This window comes from Triturus cristatus, chromosome 9, assembly GCF_964204655.1.
Source record: "Triturus cristatus chromosome 9, aTriCri1.1, whole genome shotgun sequence".
Taxonomy (NCBI): domain Eukaryota; kingdom Metazoa; phylum Chordata; class Amphibia; order Caudata; family Salamandridae; genus Triturus; species Triturus cristatus.
The window spans coordinates 368514024-368541595 of record NC_140592.1 but is presented as its reverse complement, the minus strand read 5'-3'; the positions used below and the strand labels follow the sequence as shown (position 1 = coordinate 368541595).

The following is a 27572-nucleotide window of genomic DNA, read 5'->3' as shown; positions in this document are numbered from 1 at the left end:
TCTTAGAGTATCTCTGCTTTCCAAAATTCACCAAACACAGCGCGTCTTTCTTGCTCATTTCATGCTTAGGTGCTGCAAAAGAAAGGATGGAAAGACGTAGAGAACTAGCATTTTCCCATGTATAATTTCTGCTGTGACCTTCCTTTTCTATTTGTATACTTGTTCTAACAGATTTTTCAAGATCATATTTCTTCTCTTCTCTTTAGAGCACTGGAGCCCAAGTTCAGGTGGCAGGAGAGATGCTTCCCAACTCTACAGAGAGATCTGTCACTCTCACCGGCACACCGGAGGCAGTCATTGAGAGTGTCAAACAAATCAGTTATGTGATACTAGAGGTACATATCTTCTCCCCTTTTAACTTTTGCTTTATCAAGACGCAATTCACTGTGGTGCTAAAATCCACTGTCACTCCAAACAAGCCTCCTCCAGAATCCCACACACGCTCAACTCTGGGCTCTCAGTTGATAACTCTACTATAATATATTTTCTTTCATTAACACAATCATGTACCACTGTTTCACTGTTCCCACCACCCACGTATGCTGGACTTCAGCCACTGCCCTGTCTGTAAAAATCCAAAGCAGTGCTGTGACAATCCTGGCAGCCCAGGGTGCTAACAAATACCAATACATTACAAACACAGGGGCCTTGCAGTGTCCCAGATTGAAAACTGTGCCCTCATCCATGCTGCTGAGTGACACACATCATACCAAGAACTTGAGGAAAGAATATGAGCATCTTTGAAATTGTGTTTTATTAAAAATATATTGAAATAAATAACCATATGTAATATTGTTTGTACGAGGCCAAGCCTCTGTGACAAGCATTTTGACCCAAATATTCTAGGGCTGGAGTTATCTAGTCCCTGAATGTTGTTGGCGAAGGTAATAATTGCTAAATCTCAAATTAAACATTTTCGAAGAAACTTTTTCAATCAAAAGTATCAAGCAATAAATAGGGATTTTTTTCCATCAAACGTTTCTATGTTTCATGTTGAACACTCACAATGTGCATACTTCCTCAGTCTTTTCATTATGTAAATTGAAGCTGTGAAAAAGGGAGTCGATGTCTTCAAATAACACAGTAGCAACATGCATCACCTCTCGGGGCTTCATTTCAAATCAGTATCTAATTATCTTATTTAAAAAAATAAAAAAATGTAATAGGATCACTGTCAAGTGTAGCCAATCAGCAACTCAAAAATATTTTGGGAGGGCAATCAATAATTAAACATCAAAATAGTAATGATGTCACATTTTCTAAACAGCAAATAGGCAATAAAGCGGTATTGTAGCACAAAAAATGAAATAAAATATATATAGATTTTTTTATCATTATTGTAGTCATTTTAATTATTAATAGCCCTATGAAAAGAATGTATGAGATGCTGATTATTTACACTAGACAGGGTAGTTATAATAATTACAATATTGTGTAATAAGTTTTTTGAAAAGCTACTGATTTGAAACAAGATCACCCCAGGGGTGCTGTATGTTATTTTTGTGTGCATGATCCAATTCATGTTGGTACATTCACCTTTTCTGAGCAATTAGAATGTCTGTCAGGCTGAACTAAAGGACAGCCTGACAGACACTCTTCATAATCCGGGGAGGCAACCTGATGCTGCACATGTGCTAAATGCTCTGGAGCCTGGCTGCCTGAGCCACAATTTGCCAGGCCGAATATTTCACAGCCCGGTGAGTGTGACATCCTCAGTCTGGCAAAGTCTTCTGTGAGGCTCCCCTCATGATGAGGGCGAGCGTCACTGATAGACTCGGACCTGTGTGCTTCAGTTTTAAGCTTTGAAGAGTCCACGGCAGACTGTCCATCAGTGATAAGTGTCACGGAGTGGGACGGGGTCAGCAGTCTCCCGAAACCTCATCCCTCTCTGACGAGTAAGAGACAGCCTCTCATTGGCTGTCCAATAAACAGGTCAGCAATGAGAGAAGGTGACAGTCCCAATCCTCCATGAACCAGCTAGGCTTCCCTCCGTCACTCGAGATCAGGGCCGGCTTTAGTGCTGGTGGCGCCCAGTGCGGCAATCATTTTTGGCACCCTCACACCCTATGACTGCCTCCTCGGATTCTCTTACTACTACTGGGCAAAAGTACCTCTCATCTCTGCATTCATACGCTATTGCTAAATACAGCGCTCCCGCCTAGGGTCAGCATCCCTTTACAGGTCAGCGCCCAGTGCGGCCGCACCAGTCGCACTGCCCTAAAGCCGATCCTGCTCGATATCATCGCTGCAGGTTGATAAGTGTTTTTTTAAATATTGTGTTTGTGTATTTGTGTGTGTGCATGCATGCCATAAATGGGTGTGTGCATGTGTATGTGCTGGGTGTGAGTACGTGTGTGCTCGTGTGAAACAGAGTGTACATGTGCGTGCCATCTTCATCCCTGCTGCATGTTATGACCGCCACGGATATTGATTGCACCCTTTTTATTTTTGAATACCTTCAAATAATGCATAATGATTCATGACACAATAATCTATTTGTGAAGGGGTATGCAGACTTTGTGCCACGTCATTCTTGCTGACTGACTTTGTACCTCCTGCATTTCAGACCTTAATTAAACAACGCTGTAGTTGTGGCGAAATGCCCGCGGGCAAGGTGGAAATGGGAGCAGGGGTGCGGAGGGCAACCTCCATAAAGAAAAAGAAAGCTGCAATTACTTTAGGGGCAAACACCTGCATCAAGAGAGAGTCAGTGTTTGCCTCACAGAGAAATGTCCGCAAATCTTGTGACAGATAAACCAAGTACTTGTGAGCACACTAGGGTACCTGGTGCTCGCTCCACACATTCCCTTGCATTAGTTCATCTAGACATTCACTTATTGTAACATGTATTAGGAGATAAAACAAGACTGTTCTGCTATATCACTTATATTGCCGGCGTAAATCAAAACTATATAGGCATACGACACACATACGGTACATAACTATAGTAGATTCTTGCCAGTGACCCTTTGAAATGTTCATCAATTCCACCTCAGTGCATGTATTGTGTTTGGTGCTTCTCTTCAGCCAGGCCAGAGTAACTGGTAATATGTTGGTTACTGCCGCCAAGCGGCTCTACGCTCCAGTCAAGTGAATACAAAAGACAAAAGGCACAGTGATTCTTGTATGGATTCTAAAATGTGGCTTCATAAATCAGAATATTGATTGACTAGGAATTTTGGAATTGCCAGGACAGTCCCATTTTGTTCTGCATCTTTCGAGGCTGATATCAGTAAATTTAGCACCAGTCCTGGTTTTCAGAGAAGGTCGACCGAGCACAGTGTTATCTAAGTTTCCATGTGTGCCAGCCCAGGCTTAATTAGCAGCCCTTATCAGAAATTGATTAATTAACAGAGATGATATTGTGTGTAACAGTTGCATTTGCCTTGCGGTCTGTGTTTTCTATATTAGTAAGCATTGTAAATTCACTCATCCTGTGCCTGTTGGTTGATGCAGAATTGTAGTCCTACATCTATGTTTGTGAAAGGTCTTGGTTTTCGGTTTTGAAAGTGTCATCGCCCTATTCTTAGACATCAATCCAACAGGTCGTGTTCAGCAGCAGTGTGTTTAAATTATAAAGATGAGAGACACAAACATACAAAGCATTGGTATTGTCTCCAATAGTCATAGAACTGTTTATGCAAACTCATGGTCTTAGAATGATCTCCTGTGATATGGAGAGGGATGGCATGTTAGGGAGTTTATTGCTTTTGTGGTTAGTGATCTGGAAATTTGCCCAGATTCCACCTTGCACTTGTGATGGCAGCCGGTTTCGAAGCTAACAAAGTAGTCAGGAAGATAGTCTTTTTGAAAGAATCATAGATCCAGTGTAAATTTTACTCCAATAAGCACTTATTGTTTCCAAATTCATTTGTTTGGATCAGTGCCCGGTGCTTTGCAGTGATATGAAGCCCTGAAAATTGTAAATTGTGAAATGCATTATTCCACACAAATTAATTCAGTGCAGGTTGGGTAGCACTGGTCCAGGAAGGCACCCTTGAAGGTGCTGGGGTACACACAGAATCTAACAAAGGCCATGGTGAAGTGTCTCCTCACCATGATTAATTAACTGAAGTCACCCTTTAATAAAGGAATAAGAACAATGGTTTCACTCTGTGTCGCATCACTTCTTGGATTAGTAATAACTCCCTCAAGCTAAATGGCGATGAGACGGAGGTCATGATCGTGGGCAAAAATCCCCTACTCTGAGGCCTTCAGCATTGTCCGGAATCATTAGGGTCTCCCCCTGCCCTGTCCCCTAAGGTTAATAATTTGGGCTTTGTATTGGATGAGAATTTTACATGAAGCCACAGGTGATCAAGGTTACTGCCGCCCATTTCGCTGTGCTCAAGTGGCTGAAAAAGATCATCTGGATAATTCCCCAAACAGCCTGAAGGACTGTGGTCCAAGTCCTAATCTTGTACTTAGGTATAGATCAAGCATCCATCCGACGCCTACAGATAGTTCAGAATTTAGCGGCAAGACTCCTGTACCGGCTCCCGAAGCATTCCTCGGTCTCTCACCTTCTCCAAGAGCTCCACTGGCTCACAGTTTCAATGCACATTCAATTCAAAGCCCTGTGCTACATCTTCACAACCAGTTCTGGAGGAGGCCCATGCTACATACAGGATCTGGTGGTGCCTTATCAGCCCACACGCACGTTGAGATCTCGGAACCTGGCACTGGGCAAAAGTTGCGCTTGGCTCGCATTGGAGGGCGCTCCTTCTCTGTTTGTGATCCGAAACTGTGGAACTCACTTCCTAGGCTCCTGAGAAACTGCACTTCCTTACTTGCATTCCATAAAGGCCTAAATACCTGGCTGTTTTAAGCTGTTAATCTTCCATCTTCTACTTTCTCAGTTCTGGGAAACCCTTTTTTGGGTAGCCACACGCTTTACAAGTTTATAAATAATAGTAGTAATAAATAACAATAACTCTTGAATGTCATTCTTTCCAGGGAAGTTCTAGACTGTTGGACCCCCCTGCTACAAAGTACAAACCAAAAATATGTGTCATACACCTACAATACCAATGAAATGACCAGAACAGACAATACTTCAAACATAAAGAAGGTCAATTACAACAACCATTTGCTTTAATGCTGGATGATCAATAAGAGAAGGACACTTAATGGTAGAGAGGAGCTGATCTGGTACTCCTGTTCTGTGTGTTGGTGGCGTAAGCTGTCACTGACAGCTAAAGCTGTGTGTAGTTACACTTTAGAGTTTCCAACTGTAGTACTGTTTTTGGCATGGAATGTTTGCATGGTACAGGACTGTTTGTTGTAAGTTGTAGAGTCAGCAAGCACCATTAAAAATGGAAGCAGGAATACCCCCTCCCTGATTATTAATGATAATGAGTTTTTAGGTCTCGCCTAGGCAGCGCGGATGCGCTGCTCTAAGAGGGCCTTTAGCCATCGGTCTTCACTTTTCAAGCACTGCACTTGTGCTTGTGGCGGCATCAACCTTGTGTGAGCGAGCAGCGGCGCGCCACAAGCATGAGTGCAGTGCTTGAAAAGTGAAGACTGCTCTCCCAAGCGCTTGCGCGCACCTCTCGACTCAAGGGCTCACCTCCTGCTCCCTACCTCATCTCCCTCTCTCTCCTCGACCACACGCTTTGCCAGTGCTTGTTCAGTGAGCTGTGCATGCGATACTAGGAATTGAGATTTGATGTGGCGGTTATGTATGTCTCCTATTTTGCCATTTTTACGTCTTTAAACATTATCGCAAACCTTTACTTGAATGAAAGCACTTCACACCTTGTGAAATATAGACATGACATTTTTAACCGATAGGCATTTAGGTTCAGTTATCCATAATCCTAGTGTATGTAAACAACATATCACCAAATGTTAGCCGACATGGCAACGGAAATGTTTGGGCGTGCGTTAATAAAAACTGTGCCTCCATTTGACTGGGTTAAGTTGACCTTTATTCAGCATAAAACTCTGGCAGCAGTGTGTGCGTTTTTACCACAAACACCTCTTAGTCCTACACATCCGCCGAAGAGCTCAAGAGCAGCTCTTGCAGGCAAGCCTCACTTTTCAGTAAACGGACATCAGAATAGAACCAAGTGTCTTTATTTTTTTTATTCTTTGATTTTATTAAGTACGGAACTAACAAGGTGCATGGAAGAAATATTCACGTTTTGCTTTCGACAAGTAACTTTGTGATAGTGTTTATGTAAACACAGGTACAGTTTTTTACATATATAATTATACAGCGAGTCTTACATATGCATAAAACAGTACTGCTCTAATGTCATATCTGATGGGGAGTTCACACAGTCAAGCAGGCTTGCTAAGCTCCACAGTCGAAGAGGGCCACATAGACTCTGGAGGTTGCAGGTCTGAAGCAATCAGCGATTTTAGACCACTTTATTTCAAACCACCCAGATGTGGAGAAGGTAGTCATCTCGCCAGCTGTTTCAATTTCCCATTAGACATTGCCTTTGTGCTCATGGGGGTCTATTGACTAAGCCTCTGGCGAATGCTGGAGGCAAAGCGCACTAAGCCATAGTCTGATCTGAACCATTGGGCCAAAATGTATGTTGTCTTGCTGGACTCTCGGCTGCCTCCCATTGGTGTACACACATCTTTAAATCCGGCATTCTTGCGCCAAAGGTCGACTTCTAAGTCATGACAGTTCTGCATCCACGTATTAAAAGGGTAGATACGTAAATTTACAATCAACTCTGGTTGTTGTTTGTGGGACTACAAGTCAGGTAAACTGGTTTCAGACTGCGGTCTGCATTGCTGATTGCCAACCTTAGTAAAATTGTTAGTCACCTGCTCCCAGAAATTGTGTGTGATATGACAGTTCAATGCAATGTGGTGTAAGGCTGCTTCTTATATTTGGTAACTGAGACATTTATGTGGATTTGTTTCACATATCATACCTGACAGCAGCTTTGTTTAGTTGCGGTGCAGGTACTATTCAGCTGTGTTCGATTGAAAATATATCTAGAACATTTCTCTTTCACTTTTTCAAATTAACTTTATAGCACTTCTTTATGACTTATAGCCATGCTGCATAGCATCCACTCAGCTCTAAAACATGATTATAAGACATTGACAAAGCCAATAGGTTTCACATAGGCGGAACCTATTGGCTTTGCCACTGCTAGATTTCTCACTGTCTGCCACTTGGACAAAATTACTGCCTGATTCTTAATATACAACAGAATATCTGCTGCTTACAGTGAGATTTCATGAAGCCATGCAAGCATATGTAAACTTCTAGTAGGCCTTGACTTCCATGTGGTTCCATGGGCAGAGCAAATAGCGAAAGTGATAGGGAAAAATTGAATTGGTGCTACACTTTATTTGCAGCTGAGAAAAACTATTCTACCTGTACTTGCGTGACATTGTTAGTGTACGTTTCTTATCCATCTTTATATTTCTGGACCAAAATTTATTTCCTTAACTATGGCTTAAAGGAAGTCCCAGCTCAGCATGTCAAGACTTGCTAGTGATGACAGAAGTTCTTCTTTTTAGAGCATTTGATATCAACGGGCTCAAACACCTAGGGTTGGGTGTCTTGGAAAATGCGTGTACTAATCTGATCTGGATGGATGTACCAAAGACATTATAATCTTCAGAAGGTTTTTGGCATTACCATCACCACACCTACTGTAATCTACGGCTTTAGAAAAACAAGCATTGGCATAGCCAATAGGTCTCGCCTTTGGGACCTTATAAGTGTTTCGCCATGCAACAGTTAAGGGCCGATTCCGATCCGGTAAAACCCGGGTACGAATCGTCGTACGGAGCGTTTTCTCCGTACGACTCGTACCCGGTAAATAACCTGTACAAACTAGCAAGTACGATTCGTACGGAAACCTGTTTCCGTACAAATCGTAGAAAAGACCGTACGGCTAAAAAACACGTACAAATGTGATCTGGGACAGCGTGAACGCGACATTCGCACGGAGTCAGGCAGCGTTTTACGGACCAGCAAGTACGATTTGTACCCACAGCACTCCGCACAGCAATATTTTTACGGGAGCCAAAAAGTGCCGGAAAAGCTAAGTACGTCGCGATGTGTGAGGAAAAGGGGGCCCGGTATGCACCGTACCCCCAGCCCTACAAGTACGCACCGTACCCACAGCCCCCCCACTGCATGTACGCACCGTACCCCCAGCTCTACAAGTACGCACCGTACCCCCAGCCCCCCACAGCATGTACGCACCGTACCCCCAGCCCTACAAGTACGCACCGTACCCCCAGCCCCCCCACCGCATGTACGCACCGTACACCCCCACCGCATGTACGCACCGTACCCCAGCACCACATGTACGCACCGTACCTCAGCACCGCATGTACGCACCGTACACCCCACCGCATGTACGCACCGTACCCCAGCACCGCATGTACGCACCGTACCCCAGCACCGCATGTACGCACCGTACACCCCCACCGCATGTACGTACCTTACCCCAGCGGTGCGTACATGCGGTGCTGGGGTACGGTGCATACATGCGGTGGGGGTGTACGGTGCGTACATGCGGTGGGGGTGTACGGTGCGTACATGCGGTGCTGGGGTACGGTGCGTACATGCGGTGGGGGTGTATGGTGCGTAAATGCGGTGCTGGGGTATGGTGCGTACATGCGGTGGGGGTGTACGGTGCGTACATGCGGTGTTGGGGTACGGTACGTACATGCGGTAAGGGGTTGGGGGTACGGTGAGTACTTGTAGGGCTGGGGGTACGGTGCGTACATGCATTGGGGGGGCTGGGGGTACGGTGCGGACGTACGTGGGAGGGGTGGGAGGCTGGGGGCGGCTGTACGACTCGTACCCCTCGCCCAGGTGTACCCGGGGTAGGGGTGGTACACAGTTCGCTCCGTACGGGACGTTTTACATACGAATGTGTCTTCGGAACAACGGTACGGATCGTACTTGTGCGCTCGGACTTCAGTTTTACGAATCGTACGTAAAACTGTCTGGGGACGTGTCGTACACTTTTCCCGAGGTCATTCGTATGTATTTTTACGGCACGAATCGTACTTGGCCGTTTGTACGGGACTTGTACGATTCGTACGTAACAAAATACGGATACGAATCGTACTTGGCCATTCGTACGGGACTTGTACGATTCGTATGTAAAAATATACGGATACGAGTCGTACGGGAAATTTTTTTAACGGATCGGAATCAGCACCTTAATGTTGTTGCACCAAGGATATTGTGCTGGATAACTTAACACTTATAAGGTCCCAAAGGCGAGACCTTTTGGCTATGCCAATGCTTGTTACCTTTCTTGCTAATGTAATGCAATTGAGCCATAACTGAGAAAGCTATGCATAATTTGTCTAAATTACAATAAATGTGGTTGTGCGCAATGCGTAAATACTATACAATTCCTAGATTGTTTGAGTCCCACCTTCTAAATGAGATGATGTAAGTCGTGCCATAGAAGCTGACCAGTATATCTCTTTCAGCCCTGGTTACCTCGGGTCCTGCAATGAAAAATTAGCTTCTTTTTTTGGGGGAGATTTATATAGCTCTCAGCACAGAAATCTTTTGGAGTCTTTTAAATGGGAACCAGTCACATTGAACAAGGTCTTATTCAATTTTTAGGCACAGAGGGGCATATGCATCAACATTAGCATTTGCGAATCCTTATTAGCGAAAAATAAGGATTCGCTAATAAGGAATAGCAAAAGGCTATGCATGTAGGAATCGCTATTCAAATAGCGATTCCTTAACTTTCCTTAATTGCTACTAGCAAATAGTGAGTAGCAATTAAGGAATGTCGTCCCAATCATTCCTATGGGCGTCCAGGTCCATAGGAATGAATCGGAGATTGCATGAGCAAATAGCGAGTACCAGTAGGTTCTCGCAAATTGCTCATGCAATTTCAAGGGTGCAAGGGTGTCAAAATGACACCCTATAGCACCCCTGAAAATGATATGTGCACATATGTTGCACACACACATGCTCTAAGGGCATGTGTGTGCGCAACATGAAAATTTGAAAAATGCACAAAAGTGCATTTTTCAAAGTTTTTGCAAATTACCATGCAGTTCATCTTCATGGTAATTTGCTCCCCCTATTAGCGAAATCGCTAATTTTTTAACTTTGATGCATTGCATTTAAGGAATCTCACTTTGGGATTCCTTAAATGCAATCGCTATTTAAGGAATCGGTATTTAAGGAATCCCTATTTAAAGAATCGCTATTTAAGGATTCCTTAAATAGCGATTTTTGCTTTTGGGTTGATGCATTGGGATTGGGTATTTTTAACTTAATACCGGGAGCTATTAGCGATTCGGTATTTTACCGACTGGATTTTGGGTTGATGCATGAGGCTGAGAGTGAATAAGTGATTTGCCCAGAATCACAGGCGGTTGAGCGACGCCGAGATTCTAACCTGGTTCCCCTGTTCCAAAGTCAGCAGCTCTGTCCATAACACCCTATTCTCCCTCTAGTTGTACTGAACATCTACAGTTCCCCACTTGGGACATGCTAAGTGCTTCATGTGTTTGGTTTTGACGTACATGCGGGTGACTGACACCTCTATGTAAGCCTTCTGGGGTCTTTCAACGATCGTTTCCCAAATTTCTGACAGCTTGAACTCCATGCCAGCCTGGATGAACTCAGATATGTTTGTGTGTTCTCTCTCAGTGTCCTTAAACAGAATAAAACAGCGTTCTTAACTGTAGGATTTCCCTGAGAAGTAACCGCCCTCCGATTCTAAGAAACCTTTCCAGTTATCTTGGCTCACAACAACTTCCATAACAAGAAAGCTAAATGTTCTGAAGTTATCCTGGACCTCTGCCTCTCCTTTGAGTCCAACATCCAGATATCTGGCCTAGAACTGGATCTATAAAATGAAAGACAATTCCAGCTCCAACATTAGAACCGTCACTGAAATGTTATTCAATCCAACATTGGACCACTGAAGAGACATTTTGGAAATCTGTAACACCAATTTGTTTTAAAAAAAACTGAGAGTTCTCCAAAACCCATCTGCTAACTTACGCCAACAGGATCACATAAAGCCAGCCTTAAGACATCTTCAACGCCTACCAAAAAGAGATACCAGTTTTAAGTCTTAGACTTTTCCACAAAACATAAATAGGCTATCACACACTTCTCTTAAGCAATCTATTTTCTTCTCTCCAATAATTTTTAGTTCCTCCACCAAGAACTTAATGGACGTTCTATCAATCTGAAGATGACATCTACAGTGTGAGGGCTCTGGTTGACATCCTATTGAGTTCACCTCATTCTTTACCCAATTTATAAATGTTGGGCCCCCTATTTGGAACAACTTTGAATTTTATTACCAGTAGTCTACTAAATCAAGCCTACATGATGCTAAACAATATTGAACTTTCACACAAAAACAGCTGTAATATGGATTTCCCAGAGGGCAAAAAATGCTTAAAACGACACTGGGAGAGAAATAGAGTCAGAGGTAGTGATAGTGGTAAACAGAAAGGGTCTGATAGGGAAATTGACAGAGGTGAGATAGAGTGAGGGAAAGATCACTTTACCAGTGGCACCTTAGAAGTGGATGCCCTGAGCAATGGCCCACTTTGCCCCTGCCTTTTAATGTCGTTGGCTCTACCTATGCATGATCAAAGGCAAAAAAATAGACACGTAATCCAGAGGCTTTTCTTTAACCTAATACTAGATAGTGGGATGATGCCACATGTGAATATATAATAGCTTCAAGTATCAAAACTACTGTTACATGTAAATAACCCTTTTCTTAATAATTGTAATATTGCAATTGTATTTATATAGCACTTACTACCCCTCACAAGGCATTGAAGCACTTTTTGGCGAGTAGCACGCTATTCCAGAACCCAAGGTTGATTAGTGCTAGATTAATAGAGGGAAATATACGTTCTAACTATGAGTGGTGGACATGTAAGCCGGTTAGTTGGATGAACAGGATAAAAGATGGGTAGGGGAGGTCCGAGTTTACGAAGGGGTATTTGGGATTTCACAGTATTAAAAGAGGTTTGAGATGAGTCCAACAGTGGATTAGGAGATATTGTGAAAGAGGAATATGGTGCATCATAGAGAAGTGGTTTGGAAAGAATAGTTATTTATTTCCTCTACGCAGTGGGAGGAAAATATATAAACAGATAGATACATGACCACTCATAAAAGGTGTACATAAATAGAGATTTTAGCATGATACACATACGCAAAATAATCAGGAGGAATTCAATTGTACTAGAAAAAGTCCCATATGTAAAGCATAGATAAATATTTACAAACTCGGGCTTTCTATTTTTTATGTAAAATATTTATTTTTACAAATGTATATTTGTACCCTAATATTTCAGTAGTGGAACACTTAGTTTCGTTTTTTATAATCATATTAACACATTGTTACAGACGTGTTATTATAGGTAAATAAACCCATAGGCATACACTCATCACAATGTATTTTATTAATATATTAATCTACTTATATATGGATGTAATGATGAAAATATATATACACACACACACACACACACATACACACACACTGGACACACAAACATGGATACATACCACTATTTTTTTCACCATTAATGTGCTTGTATTTTTTTTTTATTATTTATGATTTTTGTATTTATGATATTTTAAGTGCATTGAATAGTTAACACTTCCAAATGCTTTTTGAATAATCTAGTTCATATGTTGTGATGTGTGATCATATAAGAGACTCATGAGTATGTAGTCAAATACATATTTTATTTATGTAATGACCTGTATACATGTTAAGTATAAATATACATTTGTACATTTGTTAAACATAAATATAAGAAAGTATATATATATATATATATATATATATCCAACCAACAAACAAAAGTATATGTCGTACGCTCTCAGGAAAGACCAAGCAGCAGTCAAGAAAGGTGATCCAAGTTTAATTCTACACAACGCGTTTCGGCGACAGCCTTGTTCACGTGTAGAGTTACAATGAAAAACAATACTGATAAAGTTGCACATGATCCACATCATAGACATAGAAGATGGGGGGCTGTGTGCAAACGAAAGGTTACTGAACATGGCATCCATCTTGGAAAGGTGTGTTAAAGCGTCAAAACATGCTGGTGTGTTCATTAAACAAAGTTTTCTTAGATTTAAACAAAATCCTCATCACCATAGGAGATGTGAGTCTCCTTACATAGTATCTGACAAGATAATGCGACATTTATCAACAAAATACGTTGTGTTTTCAAATCCCCATTACTGATACATGGGTGAAGACAGATAGTGCGATGATACGCGATGTAGTATACAATGCGAAAAAGTCAGTAAATGTGTCTCCACCTGTTGCTAGAACCAATGTCTGCAATACTAATATTCGCAATTGCTAATTAATACATTATTTATGTCGCCCTTCTTAGTTCATTTTACAAAGTGATATATACATTCGATTGCTTTGTGCATGAAGGAAACAATGGGTTGAAACACAATGTACAAATTACAAAAGACCGTCCTCCACAAGGAGCATTTGGAAAGTACTGTGCTCACGGGCTAGATGAGGACCGGGAACTGCCGTCCCCGATATGAATCGCAGAGCCAAGTGGCTAGACGTGGACTAAACATGTATAGGGATAGTGCCTCAATGATAGTAAGAATCCAACCAGTCCCATGCGTTGACTCCCCAGTCTCATATGCTCAAGGAACAGTAAACGTGGATCGTGTACATACCAGTTTGGTGATGGTGAAAGGACACTGTGCATATGAAGAAAAGGGTACGTTGCCCGTGCAGGTGAATACGTGTCAAAGGGGTACCTTCCTTTTCTCCTGTGAAGTACAAAAAGACAAAGAAAAACCAATATTAACAATTAAAATGTACATACTGTATACATGTTATGCACAATGTTTAGCTGGAAGTTCAACAAGAAAAAATAAAAGTTAAAACGTTAAGTACATAACCATATTCTGTACTGCCTATGGTGGATAGAGAAAGAAGCCTCTCAACTAAAGTCTATCATGATCCCTCTCTCAGGTGTTTTTCATTGTAACTCTACACGTGAACAAGCTGTCGCCAAAACGCGTTGTGTAGAATTAAACTTGGATCACCTTTCTTGACTGCTGCTTGGTCTTTCCTGAGAGCGTACGACATATACTTTTGTTTGTTGGTTGGATAATTATCACCGGCATGCTCCGCCGGAGTGTACGCCACCTTCCAATGGGGCCCAGTATTCCAGAAGGAGCTGTGTTTCTTTTCGTATATATATATATATATATATATATATATATAGGTAATATATGCATTTGCAAAACGAAATGTACATATCTGAATACATACATATAATCAAGGTATAAATATTTACAAACAGAAGTATTGGTGTCTACTGCACACTATTGCTGTATATTTGTATTTTGAATATGGTGGTCATGTAGGGAAGAGCCAGCTTTTGGAGTGATCTTCAAAAGATATGATGGTTATCTGTTGTTCTTATGTTTTGGTGTAATAAATTCTATAGTTTAGCTGCTTGAACAGAGAAAGATGTTCCACCCATGTTTTTTTTCTTTTATGCTGGGATTTTGAAGCAGAGGGTTCTTTGGTGTATGTTTTTTGTTATTTTCTTCATAATGAAAAGTGGTCCTGTTCCATGTATTGCTTTGTGGGTGATACAAAGCAGCTTGAAGGTGAATCTTCTGTCAACTGGGAACCAATGTAGGGTTCATACTTGAAAGAGGTGATCTACGTAGAGGCTATTGAAGTAATCAGGTTTACAAGAGAGATAGTAGCTTGTACTTTGCATGGAAATGCTAGGTAGGGGAAGGTGCATCACAGGTTTCACAATAATGAAGCTTGATCTTGTTAGCTTATCCACTTGGGCATTCATTGTTAGCTTAGAGTCCATGGTAATTCTGAAGTTTCTTACTTCATTGGATACTTTAGGAGATGGTCCCATGTCGTCGGGCCAAGTGGAGAATGGCTCATATTATTTTCCATTGCTACAGGTGAGTACTTCAGTTTTGGGTGCATTCAATTTGAGATGGCTCAATGTCATCCATTGATCAACAGCTCAGAAGCAACTGAAGATTCTGAGTTTTCAATATCTTTGGGGCTTCCCAGTTGGACAAGTATTTATTTGTCATCTGCATAGTTATAGCAGGTGAGCTGAAATTCATTTATCATAATAACACTAAGCAATAATATTTTCTTAACTGTGGGTGTTGTACGCGCCACATCAGCAAAGGCTGAGTTGTCAACAGCAAAAAAAACTGCCCACTCTGATACTTTAATACAAATTGACGTTAATTCCATTCTCGTGTATTTAGATTTGCCATAAAAATCATGCCTTTCTTTTCTTCACAGTTGGCATAGCTGTTTAAACTTCTTGAAATCCTCCAGGAGTCTCATTTAATAGTAATAGTGCTGTATCAGATTTTCCAATTTATTTAACCAGCAGGTATTCTCTCTTTGCAAACTGGATGGCAGCAAATCTGTTTGAACATATAAAGGTCAATTTTTCCCTCAAAATACTAAATTGGGGCTAAACCTTAGACCCAAATCAGCACAAAGTTGGTTAGATTGTGCCTCCTCTTTAGCACATATCTTTAAAAAGCACCTGACATGGTTTAGGACAGGCTTCTCAAACGAGTAGCTTGTGAGCTACTGGTAGCTCTCCTGTTTCCTTTAAGTAGCTCTCCTGTGTCCAGTCCAGCCTACTAAATGAGAAGCTTTTGCTGGACTGAATATCTGTCAAACAAAATTGAGAGGTTTGTGTATTAGTGACGAAAATGTGTGTATTTTCAGAACTGATAAGCTGATGTTCGAATTTAGAAAATCTATTTAAAACTGATATTTGAGTGATAAATCATGTGGCATTGCGGAGGTTTATTATTAATATTACTACATTGGTGCCAGGAGATTTTAAGCTATTTCTGTTATGTATTACCCATGGAAACACATTCCAAAGCCTTTTTTTTACATTACGACTGGCAATCCTGCCCATAGGGTGGTGGCCACTAACATAACCTTGTCTGATGTGGTCACTATTACAACACTAATGATATTAGTAACTCGGGATGATTTTTATTGATCATAAATAGCTCTTATTACAGAAATGGTTGGCGGCCCCTGTTTTAGTATTTTGTGTTTTAGGTTTCTGTTTTACAGGAGGAAAAAACACCAGCTATTGCTGGTTTTGTAAATGTGTTTACCATCTTTCAAATACAAATATCAACAAATTCCTTACAGATACAGCCTGCGCGCAACCCTACTCAGAGCGCCTGCACTGCTCTGCATGCTTGGGTTGCACCCTTTGAAGGACACACAGCCTATTCCTAACAATGGGACACTCTGATAGATAGTTATATTTGTATGCTGATCCATCATCATTGCAGTGACGTAACACAAACCCCTGTGGCGCAGTGGGCCCTCAACATTTCAGGGTCCCCCATTTCTTTGTGGAGCCCCTTGTCAGCCAAAGGCAAATGAATATCTGTAAGATAAGGGGGGACTAAGGGACCCCTCTTTCTGTTCTTCAGGGGAGCTCATCATTTTGCATTACGCCACTGCATCATTGCCACATATCGTTTGTAAAATAGTGCTAATGCACCCATTTGCCTCTGATATCCCAACATCCAAGGAGGGAAATGATAATTGCAAATAAAAACATTGGATGTTTAGGCCATAATGACCCTTTTCGATCACCTTAGCCACTTCCAGACGCCATTGTTTGCAAATTCGAGTTCAGCAACCACTGACAAAACAAATAGGTCTTGCCTTTAAAATACAAGAGCTAAGTTATTGGTTTTGCCAATGCTTGTTTGGAAAGTGTAGTGATAAATACAATAAAAAATCTAACTAGCCGAGAGGGTATTACCGCTGGCCATCTCGTAATGTTTTGTCTTAATGGGAAAAATCTGTTTCTGTATTGCTGCTCCGCATTTGCATATTACTTGCAAGGGCGGCCATCTTGAAGCAGGGGTTCTGAAAGAAAAAGCTTTTCGAGACAGGCGCTAGTGGGCACCGATGCACCATGACATGTATATGTCATAATGAACCAGTGACGATTTTTGCTTTTTTATATGGCAGTTTATGATTCAAACAGATGACAGACATTTTTTAACAGTATTTTTAAATTGCAAATGTAAGCTTGGGAGTGCAAAAATAAAGAAGCAAGCCGCCCAATAGCAATATGTAGGCCATCTTAAAAGAGAATAATTTAAGGAGAAAAAAATCAAGGATGGGAGGGATGGGAGGGGATGGCGAGGAGCTGAGGATGGTGAGATGGAAAGAAACGGAGGAGCACAGAGGGGCGGCAGTGCAACAAGGAAATGATGGCCAGAGACAAAAAGCAATGAAAGAGCCCAAAGAAGTGTCACAGCACTGGAGAAACTCATGATTAGTATTTTTCTAGGTGTAGTTAAAGCCTAGGATAAAGAATGTTGCTTGTGATGATAAATATGTCTCTGGTCATTTATTGCTCTCCATAATATCATCAATACATTGACAAATCCTTTCTCCCATGTAGCCAGGAATGTGATCTATGTGATTCATTATACTATGTAGAATGTCTGAGTGTGTGTGCAGTAAGTGTTAACAACTCTTCTCTTTCGTTTCAGACTAGTCCAAAGGGACCATCCATTCCCTATTGCCCAAACATGTCCCTGGGAATGGCTCTTCTCTCAGCCAATCAGGTAACGATTTGTGTAATATGAGGTACAGATTCCCTAATAAGTATTTATAACATGGGCTGTTTATATTATAGTTAAGGCTCCCTGTTTTCCGTTTTTACAGATAAATACAGACAGAAAACATTTATTTTCTTGTCTATATTTATTTTTAAAGTGGATAAAAACGGAAATGGGGTTGCTTTTTGGTTAATTCTAAATATTGTCTACCATGACTGCCAGGCCAATAGCTGTGTGGGTTGATAGGTAAAGGGGCTAAAAAAGAAAGTAATTTTAGTGAAGAGGCTTTAACGGCAGTAGATATGCACAAGGTTGATACTGTTATTTACATATTTTCTTCTAAGCACATTGATTTATCTTCTGTGGGTGTTTACAGCATTGAAACCTAATAGGCATTCAAGCATGAGTGCATATGTACCGGTTAAATAAATGTGGAAATAGACTAATTTCAGCTTAATTGTTCCATAAAACCCAAAATAAATATGGATAAATGCAGATAAAATTAGTAAAAAACAAAAAAACGATAAATACAGACAGAAATGTCAAAAATATAAATACCAGAAAACTGGGAGCCCTAATTATAGTTAATGTGGTTTGGGACTGTCTATCCTTAACATGGTGTTGGATCCATTTCCTTGGGATAGTATGGGGCTGCCAATAGTCGCATAGTCAGTAAATGTTCACCTTGACCAGTAGTCGTAAAGCTATCCCGGACTGGGAGTAGGAATGTTGTCAGTAATCTAGTGAAGGTGGTCAGAAAGTGTTATAATTGCTGGTATGCACATAAAACACATCACCTTCCAGGTGAAAGGTAACCAGCAATGTCCAAAATGTTCTGACTTTATTGCCTGTTTCTACTTTGTAGGGATTTCAAGTTCAGGGTCAATACCCAGTGACACAGGCAGAGGTAAGAGTTGCATTTGTTCTTTTTGGCATATTATGTTTTGTACCGATATCCCTGGTAAATCATAATAAGATCTCCTGAAAGTTCCATGTATGGATTGGAAGTCGTCTTTTGGTCACCCCATCCACTCCGAGATCCATCCTGGGAGACCTTTGCTAATATATGTGATACACAAAGCCTGTGACATTTCTGTCACAAAAGGACATTTTAAGCTAACAAGAAGAGAATCATTCAAGTTCTGATGTTAAGGCAATAAATCTGACCATGGGCTGTCTGCGCAAATATGCTTTTCTGAAAGAGCTCCCCAAATTCCCATTATTGTACCACCTACACAACTAAGCTCTCTTTGCTTTGTTCCACCATCCCAACAGATCCTCTCAGGACTGAGCATTATCATTGTCTTTGGATGAGTTGTCAGCTGTAGTCTACATTCCCCTGCATTCTCCAGTCCTGCCTGTGGTTTCCTAACACGTTCTCTGTCTCAGGTGGAGTTCTGAAGCTCTGTCTTCTCTTTCTTTCTTGGCTGTCTAGGTCAAAAAGCTGCAGCAGTGTGCCATCCTTCAGAATCCGTTTTCTGCACTCTCACAGGTGCCTTCTGTAGTTCCCTTCCTCCCCAGAAATCACCCACCACCACTTGAGCACCTTCCCTGTTGTCTTCTCCAGACAATTAGCCACACCTGCTGTACATATCCACTAACTCCAAGAGATATGCCTTTCCCTAATTGAACAATCTGACTCTTCCAGCCAGTAGCCTTGCCCAAGTCTCCTTAGGCCCTCCACTCATACCTCTCCCAATTCTTCCTTTCTGGGAGATCTGCCCTCCCACCTTCCAAGGGCTCTCTTGTTCCTGTACACTGTGCATGAGTGATGAAGCTCAGTAATGTTTCCATTTCTCTCTCTTTGAACCCTCTAGGTGAATAAACTGCAGCAGTATTCCCTGCATCAGAACCCCTTTTCTGCACTCTCACAGATGCCCACCATGGTTTCAGGTAAGGAAATTCTCTGCCTGCTGATTGGATCATAAAAGTTAATATTTCTCAGCACCATATGCCAAGGCCATTTTCTGTATTTAGTAGGCTCCATACCCACTCTGATTTGGACTGGACAACATCTGCAATCCCTTGGTGGCGTGTTGGCTCAGGCATGTACCTAGACCCATACTCACTGTAGGATCATCCCATCTGTAATGATGATACAGGTCTTATTTCCAAGGCGAACTAGGCATGGTTAACCTTCTGATCTGATTGTTTTCCCTGCCTCTCCCTTTCCATTTGAGTCTCTCAAATCTATGGCAATTGTGAACGTCTCAGTGCTTCAACTGTGTCAATCTGCCTATTGCTGTTCCCCCGCTCGAGAGCCCTCTCCTGTGTGGAAATTGTGGATGTATTACAACCTTGGCCACTTTGGTCTTTATATTTCTTCCCTCTCCATAGGGCGTCCTGTTGTGAAGCTGCTTTTCTCAGTATTTTCCTACCCCTACATTTCACTCCACATAATACCATCTTCTCTATGGTGCCATTACAAGTCTCAATAGCTAGCTTATTCATATCATGGGATGTTCCTCATATTCATAACCTCTAGACCAGCATTATTTTGATGAGTTTTAGTTCATGTACTAATTGTATGTGTTACGATTGTTTGTATAATGATTTTTATTTTAACTATAGTTTGTAATTTTAAGTAATTTAAAATGTCTAATTTATTTGCTAACAGTAATTTATAGTGTCATAGTGGTTTGTTGGGTTTGTAGGGGGATAGGGTGGGAAGTTAATTGAGTAATAATTAAAAATATTTAAGTTTGTGTAATTATTATATATTTTAGTAATATTGTAGGCATGGGCTGCTGGGTTTGTAGGGTTGTTGGGTGGGAAGTTAATTAAGTGATAATTAATTAACAATGAAAAAATAATTATTAATTAGTTAAGTAATTAAGTACCAATTATGTAAATGGTGTTATACTTATTTATTTTAGGTATATTTTAGATTTGAGTTGCTAAGTTTGTAGGGATAAATAGGTAATGTGTTTGAAGTGAAGTAGTTTAACTACTGTTGCTTAGACTGGAGTGGAAATAATAAATTAAATCCCTTTGAAGTCCATAGCTTTTCCCCCTGTTGCACAAACTTGAGTGGGAATAGTAAATCCTACCCCTCCGAAGTCCAACGCTTTCCCTACTCTTGCACAGACTGGAGTGGGAATAATATTTTGAATCCTCTGAAATCCTACACTTTGTGTACTGTTGCAGGAACTGGAGTGGGAATAGTATAGCTATTATTTTCAGGCTTCAATAAATTTCCTAATATTGGTTACACATATTTATTATTACTACTTTTTTATAATTTTAATTTTGTAGTATTAGTTTATATTTGTATTTGCTTTTAGATTTTATAATACTTTTACTAATTCTTCTTATTTTATTGTTTGGTAATTTATTTAATGTTTTGGAACGGAACTGTTAATATTTTTTATGTTTCATGTAATTTGTAGATAATCTAACGAAACACACTTGCTCTCCAGACATATCAGTCTTCATCAATATTTAATGTGCAGGCAGTGAAACACCCAACACGTTTCGATAACACACGTTCTCTTGCTCACGAGTAATCATTGTTACGTAGTAGAACCATACATATAGATTCCCAGTGTTTATAAAAACAAAGGAGGGATCACAATCAGTGCCATGATCAACAAAAGTGCCGGTGTCATCTTAAGAAGACATTTCTATATCAGTTGTAAATGGAACAGTGTCACATTTAAATACCTCAGAGGAAACATTAGTGTGTGGGACCCAAATATAACACAAAATGAAATACAGTGAAACGTAATACAAATGAAATAGAATATTTATTCTGAATCCATACTTTGTGATTGCCAGCTCTGAATGCCCAAGCGGGCCCACCACTTCTAACATTGGGAGGCATCCTGTGCTGCCACTGCGTAAAAAGTGGTTTAAATATTGGGTAAGATATTCAAGCGGTGTTTACCATTCACACCATGGTCCCCTGGTGGTCATTCCACGAATCAAATAGTTACCTGGAACTGCAGCAGCAAAAAGTACAAACAAGTGGAAGAGGATGCTGAGGAAGAGGTGGAAGCAAAGGAAATACAAAGAAAGATGGAAAGAACGCAGGCTCCATTGGAATAACAACAGGAGCGCAAAGTGTGACAAAATAATGGAGACACAAACAGTTCAAAACTTGTCAAACTTAATGCTCTCTCCCACTCAGATCAAAGTCTTATCGCTAGGGCTCTCTTTTTCCCCCACCGCTAATTTTGACTATACTCAGAGTCGCATTGATTTATTAAATTTCGCTAGGAAGCTGAAATGAAGAAATGGCACGAACAAAGGGCAGAGGATTTTAGAGCTAAGAAAGTGGTACTGGAAAAACCACCTGGGGTGGCTATTGGGGATGTATATTTTCTGCATACCTTGAGTGAATTGGATGAGAATGTGAATGAGAGTCCCGACCCCTGGCTTAATTTAGATGAATGTGGTTTTAAGCCCAGATCAGTATTTTTGCCGACCCTTCCATTTAACAGTATTGATGTTTTTGAGAGGAATCTGAAAAAGCTAAGATTCGGCCATACATCATGGAAATTTAATTTGTCGCAAGCCCAGCAGGTTGCTCTGTCAGAACTCCAGAGAAATAATGATATTGTATTCAGAAAGTCTCATAAGGAGAAATATTTGGCTGAAGGCTACAGACAATTGAATGATCTTACATGTTATGTATCATGTGTTAAAGCGGGTTTGATGAGGGCTAACAGAACATACTGGGAGAAGTTACTGGACTGGAGTGAGCAAGGCATAATTGAATGATAAGAATACCGGTTTTTACTGAACAAGTATCCGGGAACACCAGTGTTATATTTGTTCCCTAAAATTCACAAAAGCCTCTGTAATCCCCGGGCAGACCAATAACCTCCTCTATTGGGTGTCTGCTAGAGAACACGTTACGGTATGTGGACTACTTTCTCAGAAAATTTGAGTCTACGTAACAAGGATTACTCGTGAGCAAAAGAAAGTGTGTTCTCGAAACGTGTTGGGTGTTTTACTGCCTGCACATTAAATATTGATATAGACTGCTACGCGTTTCAGAGCGTTTCGGAGCATTTCGGAGCGTCTGCTCCTTGTTGACGAGAACAAGGAGCGGACACTCCGAAACGCGTAGAGTCAGTCACTGAGACATAATGTTAGCCTCATGTGTACCTATGCAGGTGTTGCTCTCTTCTCTCTTTGAAATAGGACCACTAGCAAGGTCGATATTGTCATTTCAAATTGTGTGCTTAACGAATGACACAGGTACATTAGAACATGTTTGTGATGACTTTGTCCGGATACGCTAATCTTGTGTAATATAACCATGCAAAAGAGCAGGTGCTAATGAATATGTACCACAACTAATCAGTTACATCCCGAAACGTAATCATAACGTAGGGATTGTTATCTGTGATCAACTGTATACAATTGTCCCACTCCAACATGGCGCCCATAGGTGCTCTTGTAAGTCCCATTTCGATGGCTATGTTGATATCGGAATAGTATGAAACTGTCGAGCGTTGTGCACAATGGTGTGTGAGCAAGCCCCTAGAGGGTGAAACGCGTCACGTTGGGTTTATGATGTCAATAAACCCCCTTTGAAAATTCCTTGGTTTGCGGTGTAATCCTTTCTAAGGATCCATGTGCACGAGTGGAACTGAGCTCAGTGTCAATATATATATATATATAAAGAAACAATATTTGTATATGTTTTGAAGCGATATTAGTGGGAAACGATATTTGTTATCGATATTTTTATACTTATATAAGTATAGGGGCACAATATTTTTGTAAACAATTTTTGGGACGCTATATTTTTGTTTCATGATATTGTTGATTCTGATATTGTGTCAGTGATCCGAACATTTCACTACAGCTATGCTCTTTGGCAGTATCTTTAGTTGGGATTTTTCCGTACCATTTTGTTTAAGGCTCTTGTTTATTCAGGTGTTTTCTTGCATCAAGTAGGTTCTTTTGCAGGTTTTTTACTACAACTGGTGTATATTATTTAGACAAGAGTTGGGCTTCTTCGGATGAGATGATATCTAGTCTTTAGAGTGTCCAGGAGAGTGACTATACAGGGGAATCAGTGCCCTCCTCATTAGGAATTGGGAGTCTGAGCTGGCATCTCTGCTGCTCTTGAAGAGAGATGGTGTTGGGGGGTAGAGTAATAAGTCACTACCCCTCATAGTATTTTCGTGAAGTTTCTCAATGATGCCACACATACATCTGAATTTATCAGATTACAGACAGTCTAGCCAGAAGATTATTGAATTTATGTAGGTTACAAATGTCTTAAATGGCTTAATGCTGAACTGTCTAACTTTCAGGAAGGCACCTGACTAATAAATAAGATTGAAAAGGCTTGGTTTAAGAAAGGCACATCTTTCATAGACAGCATAAGATGCCAAGAAATACTCTATTTTTGACAACACACTGCGTTGAACCAAGAAAGAGAACATCGGCTACATTTAATAATTATTGTAGTTTCTACTTGTGAAGAAGATTAGATAGATACAGGGAAATGCTAGGGGTGTACACGCATGAATACACACACATTCATTCAAGAACACACCATGACAGTAGCAAAGTTAGTGACAAATGTATGAGCAAATATAGAAGAACTTTTAAAGTGTAAATTAATTGTAAAAAAAAGATTTTAAATAAACTTTCTTTCTGCTTTTCATGTTCATCATTAGTTTTTCCAGGCCTAACCTTCAACGAAACAACAATCTTGGTACACCTAGAGAAAGATGCAATTTAGGCACGTATGAGGAAGAAGCATTGTCTAGGTGCTTCTTTGTTGTACATGGCACTAATAAACCAAACTGGGCTGTCTTGAAGAAGTAATTTTTAGAGAGATTATCTCTTGTATTGTATGTAGATGTTTGAAGGGAATTTCCTCATGAACAGGACAAAAAGCACTATTTCCTCTTGGAATTAGGCTGCAACGGCAGCTGATTTAGGGCATATCCCCATAGTAGAGTTTTATCAGGCTTCATCAAGATGGTCAGTTTATACCTTTTTTACAGATTTTTAAAGATAAACACAGTCAGAAAACTATTTCTTTTCCTGCCTGTATTTATTTTTAAATACAGAAAAATACGGAAAATAGGCCTTCTTTGGATGATTTTTTCTACTGTCAATCATGAGGGCCAGGCAGTAGGTGTACAGATTGAGAGGTAGGGGGAGATGAAAAAAGACAAAATATTTCCAAATTAAGCTTCATTAAGTGCAGATCTACAGTTACCGGTGCTATTCTACAATGGAAGTGTTTTCAGATAACGCTATTGCACTGTTTACTGCTGAAACCTTTCGGACATTCAAATGTGAGTATACTTTTATCAGTTAAATAAATGTGGAAAATACCCATTGCAGCTTCATTTATACAGAAAACACAAAATAAAAATGGATACATACAGAAAAAAAAATGAGCAAAAAATAAATATGGATAAATTCAGACGGAAATGTCAAATAAATAAATACCATAACACTGGGATCCCTAGTTATGAATGTGGAGAATATCCCATGGCAGTCAAAAGAAAGGTGCTTGCTTGTAATGCTAATTTTTGGTCAAATTGATCTTCAAAACCTATGGGAGAAAGGTCTCCATTGCTCACATAATGTCTTCAAAATTAAACTACCCCAGAGCTAAATTTCAGCATTGGAGTACTGCGTTAGGGGGTGTTCCAAAGAACTTTCAGTCTTAAAGTACAAAGACCAGGTTTCTATATTTTGGGCTTTTTAAAAGTTTGTTAATGTATAAAAACCTATTCTGGGACCCTCTCCACGTTTTTCGTAGATGTTTGTGATGTTATGAACTTGTGAAATATTCAAATTATTGTTACAGGTTGGTATCTTTTCTTTTTTTTGTTTAAGTACCCTTACCTTCTCTCTGGGATCCTTAATTGTGTGGTGTCAGGAGAGTCTCTAAATCTAGGTACCTTTGGTATCCTTATCCTTGCACTTCCTCGAGGACCATCTCAGATCATGACACAGGTCTCAGTACATAAAATAGCTTGGTCTAGTTGCTACCTCCATCTGCCTAGTATCTATGACTTTCTGATCATCACACATGTTTAAATACATAGTCTGCTTTGGTCCAGCCATTCCTGTCCTTTCCCTTGAATCATTCTCCTTTGTAGTGATGGTGCAGGTCTAGATATCAACTAATTTATATTCCACCTTTTTTTGATTCTTCAGTAACACCTTCTCTGCTCTGCTTGTGGGACATGTCCCTATACCTTGCCTTCTTTGGCCTGCAAATCTTTTTAATATCTCCAGCCGTGCTATTCTGTGTTCATTGCACATTCCCTGGTACCTTGGCTGCTTTGGCCTTGAAATCTCTGGCTCCTGCCAATAATACTCTCTTTCTTTGGTGATCACCAACTTGAACTTAGTAGACCTAGCTGTGACACCGACTCTGGGTGGCCAGACCTAGAGCTGAGATATCTCTTTAGATGAGCCACTGCCCAGTAAAATTATAATTTGCCAGTGTTTTTAGATTTTGTCACCTGGCTGACATTTCCACTGAACAGTCGGTCAACAGATATTAAAGGGACGTGACAAAACATAATAATGTGGTGCGTGTTTATTAGCTGACACATGGCTTTAAAGGTCAGAACAGTCAAAAAAGTTATTTTAAATTTCACTGAGAGTGACTCCTGTTTTCTTCCATTTTAAAATAAAACGCCAAGCATGTTGCACTATGGAGGAGTCTGACTTTCAAGCTATGATCTTACATCAAATGTGGAGGGTCTGAGGTGCCTCTCAGTATGATCAGACACCATCTCATACAAGTTTGGGCACACAGCACCCTTTCCTACAAGGCCCTCCCAGCCAAGTTTGTATGAGATGTCAGTCTTTCCTGCGAGAGAGACCATCACGGTAGAAACTTTCATAGCCTGTAATTGTACTGAGACTTCTGTTTAGTAATGATCTCTCTTTCTGTCTCCCCCACCAACTCCTTCACCTCCCAATATCCTGCTCTCCCTCTCCTGTGCCCTGTTCCCGTCTTCCCTCTTTTTATCTCAATCCCCTGTGTCTGCTTGCCCCATCCTTATCCCACACCTTTCCTACCCTCTCTCTCGTGCCTTCTCCCCTGTCTTTTCCCCATCCATTCCTTTTTTCTGCCTCTCCATCTTGATTTCTAATTCTCCTTATATTACTCTTACATCCTTTCTTTCATATTTCTTCTGCTCCTTTCTCACTGTTGCTTCCTCCATGGCATATCCCCTTCAACCTGCCACCACCTTTCATACTCTACTATGCCAACGTTAATCTCTTCATATTTACTTAAACCCCTTCTTCCTATGCTTTATTCCATTCAATTGCCATTCTTTGTCTTCTGTTGTGTCTCCTTCCCTGCCTCCATCCTTCCCTCCATCCATGCATTCTTGTTTTCCCTCACCCCCCTTTCACCAATTTCCTGTACCCTCTCGCTCTCTTGCCCCTTCAATCTCCTCTTTACTCTTGCCTCCTTATCTTTCCTTTCCACCCCTTCTTCTCTGCAGCTCTAGAATCAAGTGCCCCCACCACCTCCCAGGAGTTCCTCATCCCTAATGACGTAAGTGCTGCTCTTCTTCCCACTTAACACCTGTCTCCAATGTGATGAGGATGGGCTGTGGGGAGACCACAGAAGCACTGCAGTGTACGCAAACTATATTCAGCGCTAACTTTCTCTATTGCAGTTGGACTTTGCATTTGTTACTCTATATAATGGTGTCCATGTTATTTGTTTCCATACAACTTCTTTATGTTTCTATTCCCTAAAAGCTCTTCTCTTGTATTTACAACTCTTGTTTACACTCCACTGTACTTGACTCCTTTGCCACCTGACAGACATTCTAATTGTATTTGTTCTCAGACTACCTTGCCATATAATGTTTGCTCTATCGTGTGCCTGCCCCCTCGTATTACCCTATCCCTATATTTTACCGTCATGTACCTTTATTTGGTTCTTCAGTGTATTAGTTCAACTCACCTCTTACCCTATATTTATCCTCTAGATTTT

At 40.7% G+C, this 27572-nt stretch overlaps 1 protein-coding gene across 4 annotated transcripts in view; it reads left to right on the top strand.

The window, feature by feature from the left end:
• Positions 1 to 27572, top strand: part of PCBP4 (poly(rC) binding protein 4) — a 148775-nt gene that overhangs the window by 100791 nt on the left and 20412 nt on the right. For 3 of the 4 annotated variants that reach the window (XM_085625174.1, XM_085625176.1, XM_085625175.1), the window contains 6 exons: positions 207 to 335; positions 17549 to 17623; positions 18483 to 18524; positions 19053 to 19109; positions 19435 to 19510; positions 27073 to 27125. In XM_085625174.1, the coding sequence (XP_085481300.1) occupies positions 207 to 335; positions 17549 to 17623; positions 18483 to 18524; positions 19053 to 19109; positions 19435 to 19510; positions 27073 to 27125 (432 nt within the window). The remainder of the gene's footprint in view (positions 1 to 206; positions 336 to 17548; positions 17624 to 18482; positions 18525 to 19052; positions 19110 to 19434; positions 19511 to 27072; positions 27126 to 27572) is intronic. The other variant, XM_085625177.1, reaches the window with a different exon arrangement.